The sequence below is a fragment of the Phaseolus vulgaris genome, chromosome 6, assembly GCF_000499845.2.
Source record: "Phaseolus vulgaris cultivar G19833 chromosome 6, P. vulgaris v2.0, whole genome shotgun sequence".
In the NCBI taxonomy this organism is placed as follows: Eukaryota; Viridiplantae; Streptophyta; class Magnoliopsida; order Fabales; family Fabaceae; genus Phaseolus; species Phaseolus vulgaris.
Window position 1 is genome coordinate 13,919,297 of NC_023754.2, and position 12,533 is coordinate 13,931,829.

The 12,533-nt window shown below is 32.9% G+C and overlaps 1 protein-coding gene across 1 annotated transcript; it reads left to right on the plus strand.

Moving 5' to 3' along the window:
• The first annotated feature begins 3,307 nt into the window (after positions 1 to 3,307).
• Positions 3,308 to 11,589, plus strand: LOC137831187 (DEAD-box ATP-dependent RNA helicase 28). The gene is made up of 19 exons (XM_068638763.1): positions 3,308 to 3,682; positions 4,424 to 4,603; positions 4,825 to 4,893; positions 5,030 to 5,136; positions 5,624 to 5,702; positions 6,376 to 6,549; positions 6,669 to 6,817; positions 7,192 to 7,287; positions 7,503 to 7,605; positions 7,794 to 7,856; positions 8,068 to 8,129; positions 8,291 to 8,387; positions 8,834 to 8,952; positions 9,067 to 9,109; positions 9,349 to 9,450; positions 10,190 to 10,291; positions 10,414 to 10,500; positions 10,610 to 10,884; positions 11,200 to 11,589. Exons 1-19 carry the CDS (start codon positions 3,344 to 3,346, stop codon positions 11,213 to 11,215), a joined length of 2,262 nt encoding a protein of 753 aa, XP_068494864.1. The 5' UTR covers positions 3,308 to 3,343; the 3' UTR covers positions 11,216 to 11,589.
• The last annotated feature ends 944 nt before the right edge of the window (positions 11,590 to 12,533 follow it).

Here is a 12,533-nt window from a genome sequence, read left to right on the forward strand (position 1 = left end):
AAATATTATGATAGATTGAACTAATATCCTGTGATTATGCTATCTTTGTATTGTACTTGAGCAAAATTAACTAGTTTCAAACTTCTCATGAATAGTAGTTATAATTTTTTGTATTATTAAATTTTTGGTATTATTAAATTGTAATTTTATTATATTTTCTTGATATTTATGTAATATTAAACTTTTTGTTACATATTGTTATATTAATATTATGTTAGTTTTTTTTAGAAAATATAGATTTAGATTTAAAATCTAATTAATTTATTTTATAAAAATATGAATTTGGATCCGATTTGAATTTATAAAATTCTAAATTGGTTTTATAAAAAATGTGGATTTGAATTTAAAATCCAATCCAAATATTTGATTTTGAATTTTGTAAAAATCCAATTTAGTTTTATAAAAAAAATATGGATTTGGATTTAAAATCTAATTCAAAAATTTGGATTTGGATTCCATGACCACCATTACATCTAACATTTATTTTGTCTTTTTTATTTTAATCTTTCCCGTTCTTTATTTTACATTATCTTGTTTATTATGAGTGTACGGGTCGTGTATATATATATATATATATTATATACTCTTTGTTTTGATTGAATAAGAAAAAAAAATAAAAGAAATATTTTTTCTTATATCTTTACCTTTCTTTTTTTCTTCTATGTTTTATTTCAGTTTTTTTTTATCAGTAAAGAATAAATAAAATTAAAATGGGACACTTCAGGGGTGTCCCAACCCGTATACAAAAGTCAATAATTCCATACAACAGAAACTTTTGATTCTTGATCACCATAGAGCACCTATTAGACTCACACAACCATTGATGCAGTAAAACAACTTGCAGGCTACTAGAAACTAGCACATGCCTTAGGTCAATCGGAACCACTAGCAATCAGAAAAGCCCAAAAACAGTGGCTTCAAAACTGAATGAAGTGAAATAAGCACATCCCCATATCCAATTCCAGCATACTAAACAGCAGAGTGTTGCACATGACAGCATATGCACACCGAACTCCTCAGCATCCAACCACCATGCTCAATACAAAGGTTTGACACTCGTTCCTTGCTAGATGCCTTGTTCCGTGCTCCATCGTCCCCTATAACACTTCTTTTATTGCCACAGTACAACACCTTGTAGGTGTTGCTCCTTATTGCATGACCTCTGTTGCAATCCCATAATACCATGCCTAAGTCTACTAGAGACTCCCTTATTGTTACGAGACTGGCTCGTACTTCCCACCAGAGAGGGTCACACAACTTTGGGTTAAAGTTGCAGATCATAATTCAGCACAGATTCATCACCTTGCACCATACAGAACCTGTCCAAAGGCCCACTCCTTTTATAGACCACCTCACCCGATTTCGAGCTGCTGCGGTGACAGAAATCTTGACTGGTTCTCACAAACTGGGTCAAAGTTGGCCAGAATCCAAGCCATCTTTGTTTTACTAACCTTGGTATCAAGAGCTTCTATGCACCGTGCAACAACATCTATTAGATGTATAAACTACAACGTATTCAACTTCTGCTTCATCTACACAAACCATCTTCTTTGTTCTTCATCCACCCTACTCCCTCGGGCTCACCAAAGATATTGCACCATTCTGTGAGTTTCCTACATGAAATTGGGAGTACTACATCTTCTAACTCGGTGGAGCGAAACTTCTACTGCATCACCTCACACCGACTTCTTTCCTTCACCCTCCACAACATTAGATCACTCCACGCCCACCTGCAGCACCTCCCACCTTCCTCGCCATGGCAAAACGCCTTCCTAACCCACTCACTTGAAGCTTTTAATGCAGATCATTGGATTCAGAATCCAATCCACAAGGGAGTAATTAAAAGAGATTGATTTGTGCTTCATCTATAGCCAAGATTTAATTTGAGCCTTTTGAAACATCTCTTCCGCATCTACTATCACCTTGCTTAAACACCACCGCATTCCTTTGATCCCAGATAACATCTCAGTTTTTTTATTTATAATACAGAATTTATGAAATATATTTTTAAAAAATATATTTTGAAATAGAATTTTCAGAATAAACTTTTTCCAGATTATGTTTCACAAAACGAATTTTATAGAATTAGGGCGAAACAAATAAAATATTTTGATTATTTCACCTAAATGTAAGGAGAAATTTGACGAGTGCAGAAAAAAAAAACCCTAATCCAATTGTCTTATACTATTTTAAATAAAAGGGAAAACAATATATCTAAAGACAAATTTATTAACAACATGAGTAATGAAATACAAAAAGTACTTACTAAATTTTAAAACATGTTTTAGATTGCAATTAAATTAATTATATGAAATTATCAATAATAAATTGAAAACTAAATTACAAAATTCATAAAATATTTTGTATAAATATACTAATTTCAAAATTTGTTAGAAAAAATTTGTTACCATTACAAAATAAGATTTCTCAAATAATTTAAAATATTTTGAAAATTTTATTTATTATAATGAATTTAAGTATAGAATATATTTTAAAATAGTTAAATATTAATTATAGACTGTGAATTGAAAATTTTTAAATAGGTCCTGAAAGTATTTTCTGGAAATTTGTAACGATTTTAAAAGGTAGTTAGGTGATTTCACTTCGCTGGAATGGAATGAAAAATGTTGTTGGTTTTTTTCTTCCCCATCTCATAACCTCCTCTAATTGCACACTCATAACTTTTAAAAAATCATTTTACTCTCTTTCCAAAAATTATTTTTAAATTGAAAATCTTCTAATGCAAACTTCCCATAAAATATATGATAATTTTCAGAACGAGTTTTTTTGGAAAAAGCTTATTTTGAAAATAACTCTCTCTCTTCTTCTTCCTCTAAAAATGCACATTAGAATGGAAGTGCAGCTGGAACTAAAAGTATATGAGATTATCTATTGAGTTGAGTTGGTTCGTGTCACTTAGTAATATAGGTTGTATCTATTGATTTTTTTTTATATAAGGGATAACTTGTGAATTGGTAAAAAAATTAAACCAACTTCACAAAAGAAAATTAAAATTTTATTAAAAATAAAAAATATTAAAGTACTTATAATATATAAAGAAAACATTTTTTATCTTGTTTGTTTGCAAACTACATGATATGACAATATTTAATTTGCATATTTAATTTTCAAATTTATTTTTCATAATATAAAAGTTAATTTCGAGTCCATGAGGAGGGTATTTTTGTCTTTTTTCCTATTTTTATGGGAGTGCATGAAGAAAAAGCCGAAATGTTTGATATGACCCGGCCCATTATCGCTCCTTTGCATGGTTTAAATTACAAGAAGTACACAAAGCAGAACCCTTCTAAAACCTGCGGCAAAAACAACCAAACAACCAGCCATGTCGCCCAGCTTCGTCTTCGATCCTCCCAGCGACGAAGAAATTGAACACTCCGAACGAGAAGAGGAAGAAGAAGACCAAGAAGAACCAGAAGAAGCGGAGTCAGGATCAGATTCTGACGAAGAAGAAGAAGAAGGGCGGCACAAAGAACCGCGGGTTTCGAAAAAGAAAACGCAGTCTCCATGGGACTTCGCTAAATACACTGAATCAGTGGCCGAGGAGCACGCTCGCAGGAGCACAACCTCGGTGGACGAGAAAATCTCCAAGGCTCTCCGACAACGTTCCACGCCGCTCGTTGCTGAGCTTGACCACAGCTCCGAGTCCGAACTTGATGAACAAGTAATTATTGGGTTTTCGTTTTTGTGTGCGTGTGTGTGCATTCGTATACCCTTCTCGATTTTTACTATTATACGATAGGAAAAAATTATCTTCTTTTGTTGGGGAGGATTGTGCAGAAGTGCTTCACTGTTTCAGAAGTTGGTTTGACTTAGGATTGGAAATTAATCATTGGGTTTTCGTTTTTTTAGTAGTGTACCCTTCTGCATATACCATTGGAATTTTTTGTTGTTCAGGAGGATTGTAGAAGTGTTTCTCTGTTTCAGAAGATGGTTTTATTTAGGATTTGAAAGTTTTTTGTATGCTTTAAATGCTGTTTTTGTTGGGTTTTTTCTGGGAAAATTGAAGAAGGGTTCTGTGGGGTTTGTTCAAGTCGCAGGGGTTGAAATATAGTGCTTGTTTAAACTTGCTTATTTGTTTATTGAGTTTGTTTAGGAAGATTGTAGAAACGGTGCTTATTTGTTTCAAGTATAGTGATAGCAAGATGCATTGCAACACACTCCTTCGGACATGGTTTGTTATTGGTTAAAATTTATTGGAAGCTATAAGATATTGAGCGGAGGCTTATTGAAGGAGTGTGAGACTTGTGGAATTTTGTGTTTTCCATATATTTTAGCTAATAATAATACTGTTTTTTAAAACGGGTATTGGAGAGAGTGTTGCTAGCATTTCTCTTGTTTCAGAATTTGCTTTCTTACTAATGATAGGAAATAGTGCTTATTTGTTTCAAATGCTTCTGTTTAGGAAGACTATAGACCGGATGAAGAAGACGAAGAAGAGGGTTATGGTGGTGATAGCAAGTCCTTTTTTGCTCCTTCTGATGGAACCTCTTTCCACGCTGATTCTTTCCTGCAGCTTAATTTGTCTCGTCCTTTGCTACGGGCTTGTGAGGCCCTGGGGTATGCTAAACCAACGCCAATTCAGGTTTTTCTTTTTGACTATGTTGATTTTTATTTTAATTCTCAGCATTAATGGTGGCTTAATTAAATGCTATTTAGGATAGATTACCTTCAATATTTTGCTTAGCTTTATTTTTTGAGTCTTGGTACTACTGGAATTAGTTATGTATGTGACTTCATGCTATTTATGACACTTCGTGCAGACAATTTTACTTTGTTTTTGGGCGTTTTGAATTTTGATGACAGGCAGCATGTATTCCATTGGCATTATCTGGTCGTGATATATGTGGTAGTGCCATTACTGGGTCAGGGAAGGTATTTCTGTTGCTTTTCTTTGGGTGTTTGTAAATTTGTGATACCTTGCTTCAGTTGTTTTGTTGCCTGCGTTTTTGTACAATGGTGTTGCTTATAATGCCCTGTGTTCATATCATGCTTTTGTGTTTCCATGCAGACAGCTGCATTTGCACTGCCTACGCTAGAGAGGTTGTTGTTCCGTCCAAAACGCATGCGTGCAATAAGGGTCCTCATTCTTACTCCAACCAGAGAATTGGCAGTCCAGTAAGTCTTATAACTGTTCTGATTTTTACTTCAGGATTATATTTATTTTGTAAATTATTCTAAATATATCATTCTAGGAGAGGAATGGCCTATAGATACTAAAATGTACTATGAATGTTCTTTTCTTTTCTTTGACCGAGTATGATGTGGGCCTACTAGTATATCTGATCTGGCTTTGCATGCACGTTCTTCATTATCACTTGTGCTAAAGCTTGAACTGATGTGATCCATTGAGTATATAGATGGTTCAGTTAATGGTTCCATTGGATGGATCTAGTTTTTTGAAATATTTATTGCTTTTTTAATACATTTAAATTAATGCATCAAATTCAGATTAGGCTCCATTTAAATCAATGATTTGTCTTGTCTATGAATATTATTGTATTCATATATTTAATTCTGAAAATTAAGCACATCCAGTGGAAGGCTGTAGTGGTTCATGTTAATTGCTTTCCAAATATACTTATTTATAATTTTTCTTTGACAGAGTTCACAGCATGATAGAGAAGCTTGCTCAGTTTACTGATATAAGGTGTTGCCTGGTTGTTGGGGGTCTCTCAACAAAGGTTTGATCACTATTTCAACTTCCTGACAGCTTAATGTACAAGATTTGCTGGTGGTTCAGAATATAACTATGTGCCTTTTGTGATGCTTTCTGTATACAGTCAGCTGTTTTGGTTTTGTCCTGGAGAATTATTTTCTTTTGCTTTCTGTCTTTTATACAACCTTGTAAATATTGGGTTCTAGAACAGTACATTTTTTGTCTGTTTGACAGTTCATACATAGTAAACAATTCTTGAGTTCCAAGACATGATTTTTCTTTCGTACTAGTAGTAAATTTAAATTTCACATTTTTTAACACTGTATGATATGATATCTATTTGTTGACTGACAATATGAATTGCTTTAAGACAGAATTTTTGTAAAAATGACCTTTTCTCATGACTAATTAGATTAACGAGCCCTTTGTAGAAATATTTCTAACTAATAAACTAGGACAATATGAAGGATTGTATTTGATAAACAAAAAAAACCATTGATTTCTTCATAATCAGTGGTTTGTCTCATTTTTCTACCATATGTTAAATAATGTCACCTAGTTTGATGTTTTTTTTTTAATTAGTGGATGCAATGTGGCTTTTATTGCTATAAAAATTTTCTACGTTTGTCTAGTTGATTGGGGACAAAGATTGTCTCGTTTGCTATTTATGTTTTAAAAGTGGTATTTTCCCATCCTAGGTGCAAGAGGTTGCTTTGAGAACAATGCCAGACATTGTTGTGGCTACTCCTGGACGCATGATTGACCATTTACGCAATGCTATGTCTGTTGATTTGGATGATCTTGCTGTTCTAATCCTTGATGAGGCAGATCGTCTTTTGGAGCTTGGATTTAGTGCTGAAATTCAAGAACTTGTAAGTTTTAGTGTCCATTTAATGCAAGAGTCATTACAGTTAAATATGCTGTTTTATAATTTATCCTGATTTCAGTTTTTCAAATAAAGTATTAAAAAAGTCTGTTTAATGTTAAACAGGTTCGCGTGTGTCCCAAAAAAAGGCAGACTATGCTGTTTTCAGCAACAATGACTGAGGAGGTTGATGAACTTATTAAACTTTCCCTGTCAAAGCCCTTGCGTCTTTCTGCTGATCCATCTACAAAACGGCCAACAACCTTGACTGAGGAGTAATTTCTTTATATCTCATTATATTTTCTAATCTCACACCATCACTTACCATATACATCTGTTCTGTATGCTTTGATAGTCAGCTGTATGTCATATTATAGTGATAAATAAGAAGTTATTGTTGAAGAAAAATCAATAAGTAATACTTCTTGAATATTCTTTTGTTGTAAGCAAATCTTTTAATGGAATGGACATTGAGTGTTTTTTTTTAATTTTAAAAGCAAATGAAGAAGAGCAAATTTCATGCTTGTTTATAGTAATTTTATCCATTGAAGTTACTTGTACGAAACTATTATGTTAACTTATGGGGTTTGCAAGGTTTTGGCATTAATTAAAATCTTGAGCTTTGTTTATTTTATTTTTCCTTTTCCAGAGTTGTTAGATTACGAAGAATGCGTGAAGTAAACCAGGAAGCTGTTCTTCTTGCAATGTGCTCAAAAACTTTTACCTCCAAAGTCATCATCTTCAGGTTTCATTTATCATTTCCTTATGCTTATGCACGTAGGCTGTGATTCTATATCATGAACTGTTTATGAATTCTCTTATATGGCTATTCAATGAAACTGATTGGCAACAAGTAGGAGGTTGATTTAACTGCGACTCCTGTGGTTATTTTATTATGCCTCTATTCTAGCAGTTGGCCTTCATTTGTACTGCTTTATGAGTATTATTTCCTTTCTGCAGTGGAACAAAGCAAGCAGCACATAGATTAAAGATTATATTTGGATTAGCTGGCTTAAAAGCTGCCGAGCTTCATGGAAATCTTACTCAAGCCCAGCGTCTGGAAGTATGTTGTAAATAATTGATGTGTATTTTTTTGTACTTTTGCTCTTTATTTGGTTTTGTAGTTATCTTGCTATCACATTTTTGGGATACTAAACTTGATGATGTTCATTTGGACTTCATTTGTTTTTGTTCCTGTTGGAACGAGTTGTGGTTGTGACAAGATTTACTCACTTCTGATTATCTATTTAGGCTTTGGAACAGTTTAGGAAGCAGCAAGTGGAATTTCTGGTTGCAACTGATGTGGCTGCCCGTGTACGAGTCTATTCTCTATGTTTTTTTTTCTTCTTTACTCACTTTGAATATTGTATTATTAATTGTATTCTTATATCAAACACCCCCTTTTTATCTCTTATCCTGAAAGACAGGATAGGGATAGTAAAACTGTAGCTTATTAGCATTTTCTTTTTGCATTTTTTGAATTTGGATGTAGATCTGACACTGTTGCCTATGCTTTTATTTCCAGGGCCTTGACATTATTGGTGTTCAAACAGTTATCAACTTTTCATGTCCACGTGATCTTACTAGGTATAATCTATGATCCATATTTTTGTTAACTGGTAACTTTGATTGACATGTTGCTGCTTTGCTGTATATATATGAACTTTTTTTGTTGATCTCACCTTGAACATTATCTCATTCTCTCTTTGGTTATCCTGATAACTTCAATAATTCTTTTCTCCCCAAAGCTATGTTCATCGAGTGGGTCGTACTGCAAGAGCCGGAAGAGAAGGATATGCTGTCACTTTTGTGTCTGACAATGATCGATCACTTTTAAAAGCCATTGTGAGTATTGTTTGAAGAATTGCTCCATTTTATTCATATTTCTTTGCACAGTTTCCCTTATTTTTAAAATGAAAAATGTTGCCTGAGCTGATCTGGATTTTGGGTCCCGTCCCCTTTAGTCATTTACGTATATTCTGCCAATGTATGTTAATTATTTTTCCCAATTATTCAAGTTTGACATTTCATCAGAAAGTTTCTACATCAAACATTTTAATTACATCCTCTACAGAGAAGTATGCCATTCATTATGTGTATACTGATTTTAGTTTTTATTTGGTCTGGATTATACATATCTTTACTATTAATCACTTCAGTAAAATTTGCCTGAAGAAAACCCAGATACTTTTATTGTTTTTCTGTCAAGATGGAAAAGGAAAAAAATCTTGTCATGCTTTAAATGAGCCATTTATAATCATTCCTGTACCTGTTGATTTTCATTTAATTAGGCCAAGAGGGCGGGTTCAAAGTTGAAAAGCCGCACTGTTGCTGAGCAGTCTATACTTAAGTGGTCTCATATTATTGACCAAATGGAGGATCAAATTTATGAAGTACTTCAAGAAGAGAGGTTTTGATTGTACTATTTAATCGTTAAAGCTTCATTCTTTATCTTTCACTTCCATTTTACTAGCATTTTACTCTATTTATATTTATATTTATATTTCTATTTCTTTTTATTCAGTGAAGAAAGAGTCCTAAGGAAAGCTGAAATGGAGGCCACAAAGGTATTGATCAGTTATCTTGCTTTACTTGCCATCAATATTGACAAGCCTTATAACTAAAAAAGTAATCATGTCCAGTTTTTGTGTCTCATCAACTTGTAATATATTGTTTCGAGAGTATCATCACTTAATTTTCTTAATGTGGTTATATTATATTCCCTGTCTTGGGAACAATTGTCTTCGTTTTCTCATTATTAGCATTTCCCCTTTACTAAAAGTATGCACTTATATGACACTGGTAGGCCGAAAACATGATTGAACATAAGGAAGAGATCTTTTCCCGTCCCAAAAGAACATGGTTTGTCACAGAGAAGGAGAAAAAGCTTGCTGCAAAAGCAGCTAAGGTAGAATATCTTCTATCTTTCTGAAATAGTCTCTCAAGTTACTGGCATTATTTCCTATTTGACAGTGGACTGAGTGAGCGTTATACTTCAGAATAATAAAAGCAATCTTGCTAGGAATAGATTGTCTTTTGATTATAGCTTATTTTGAGGAAGTAATCTCACTCTGTCATTTTCAGCTTCTTAAGGAAAGCTTTTGGAAAATGGTTGTTATTTCTTCTTATAATAGCTAAATTAAAAATGCAATTAGTCTCGGTATTAAGTAATAATTACAATGATTCAATCCTAATTACACAAATATACAAATCTTGATTAGTTCCTAAAGATTGCTCCGAATTGATTCTACCATATACACCTATGTTTCAGTGAATATCCAACAAGATATTCTAATGATTATTCTTGAGAAGAAAGAAACCAGAAAGAGACATAATGAGTTCCGGGTGTAGTGTACACACATGAAACAATAATAAGGAATAAAATCAATAGTTAATAATGAGAAACATTTACCAAGATATTTTCCTGTTTGATAGTCAAATCATATCATATTTTCCTATTTAATGTAATCAAGTCATACCTTAACAATTATAATGCACGCGAATAATGGTGACTATTTCATTTAGCTGTGAAGGTTTAGATGCCAGTCAAACTAAAGATTGAATGACAAGTTTTTCTTTATTTAAATTTCTCTTTCTTGGGTGAAATATTACCAATTGTTGATAAGAAATATATTGATTATGATCAGGCGTCCTCCCTAGAAAAGAACAAGAGTTCTGGGAAAGAGGTAATTAGTGCCGAACAAGCTGAAGACCTCAGAATGAAGGAAAAGAGGAAACGAGAGCGAGAGGTAACAGAGTTCTCTAATTTCCCATGCATGCAATTTTGTTTGTTTATATAATATAAAATGTAAGTAGGCTTGCATGTATATGCAATGCTATGTATTTACTTGATGAATATGTCTTGGTGTAGAAACATTTGCCTAGAAAGAAGCGCAGAAAGTTGGAAGCAGCTAGAGAGATGTTGGAGGATGAGGAGCAGGATGGTAACCAAGTAGAGGTATGTAATCCTTCTCCTCCCTAGTAAGGTTCTTCATGCAGTGAAGGCTGAAATATACTCTTTGTTGTTCATCTTGTTGCACTTTAAATAAATCCATATATGATTGCAGGCCAAGGGGACAAATAAAAAAGAAAAGGGTGGAATGTCACTTGTTGATCTTGCTTACCGACGGGCAAAAGCAGTGAAGGCTGTCAAGAAGGCAGCAGATTCTGGCAAGATTATGAAGAAGAGTCAAAAGAAATCTAGTAATGTTCCGAGAAAAACTCCTTCAAGGACAGAAGAGATGAGGGATCTATTCCAGACTGAAATGAAGGATAAAAAGCCAAAAAGAAAAGGTGTTGGAGGAGGAAAGAAGTCCAAGAGTTCATTCAAAAGCAAGTCAAGGTATTAATTATAAATAGTCTCATTTCTGAAACCAGAAACTCTGCTTTTAAGCATCCATCAAATCATTGATCTCATCTCATCTTGATTCGTCTAGAATTTCTTTTGCTTCTAAAGTGGGATTGTGATTGACCCGAAGTGTGAAAATAATGACATAGGCAATCAAATTTTTTCTCATTTTCATTTTGTTTGGTCCATTGCTTTTGCAGTGATTAGATATTTGTTTGCCCCTCTTATTAGCTTCATGCATGTAAATTTATCTTACACTAGTTTTTTCAGTGCCAATAAATGAGCTCTCAATTCAAATTCCATTTTCAGGTACAAGCGCAAGTAGTATGTGAAGCTAATAACCCTTGTCATAAACTTGTGCATGGAAGGACCATAGAAATCTGCAATGTGTCCTTATTACTGACCAGACATATATTGAAATGCTTATACCATATCTACTCCCATCACTGGAGGTGTGAATTTCAACTGATGCATTTGGGTGGCCATGGTGAGTGGTGACTGGTGTGTAACCAATGTTGTGGAGTTATGGTAGCTGTAACCACTACTACCAATACTGCTTTTTGTTAATGTATCTCTAGCTTTTTGTTCTCACCCCAAATGGACAGCATATTTTTGTGAGATTTTATTTTATTTTTTCATGTTTATTTGTTCTTTTTATAAAATTTATGTTAAATATCATTATGAATTTTGACATCTCAATATTTATTAATTATCTATCACATGAGCATATTAAATTTTTTAAAGAAAAGAATACTAAATATGGAGGACTTCAACAAAATCCATGTAAGGAGAACCAACCTCTCCCACATAAAATCTAAACAAAAAAAAAAGAAAAGAATGCAAAACATGAAGAATTACACCAAAACTCATTTAATAAGAACCAACCTCTCCTAAAATTTGAATATAGAGCTATGTAGCACTGACACAGATATGACACAGATATGGAGACGAAGATATGTATAATCTCTAAAATGTAGAATACGGAGACACGAATCTATATATTATATAATTTTGAATTATATAAATTGAAAATAAATATTTATGTGCAAAAGTATGTTTCAGATTTTTTTGGGATCAAGAAGATATTTTTCATGACTGGTTCAAAAGAATTTGTTCTTATTTTTATAATTGTAATAAAAATATATACAATAAATTTGAGTTTTTAGAAAGTTATTGTATTTATATTTTTTAAAATTGTGTTAGAACTGTGTAGAATTTTCAAAAATCCAACAAATAATTTTTTTAATTGAACACTTCACTAATAAGTATCTTACCTACTCTATTTAAGAAGAAGTGTTCGAGCTTCATAGATATAGAGAGATTATACCTATTTTGGAAAAGCATCCAAATTAATAGGAGCAAAATATGATACCAAACAAAATTTAACTTACTACACTCCCAGATTAACAACTTGTATGTATAATGATTTCTTTTTTAAAAATATGGGTGATCTTGAATTTCATTTACTCAGAAGTCTTCAAACATTTTCACCATTTTTTTCTTAATAGACCAAGGGACCAAAGCAGCTTGACAAAAAGCAAAGAAGAGTCAATCTTTAATCAAAGTCTCTCAAAACCAGCATTCTTAACATTCTCAATAGTAAGTATAACTCTCACAACTTCAACATATAGAGTTATGAATCT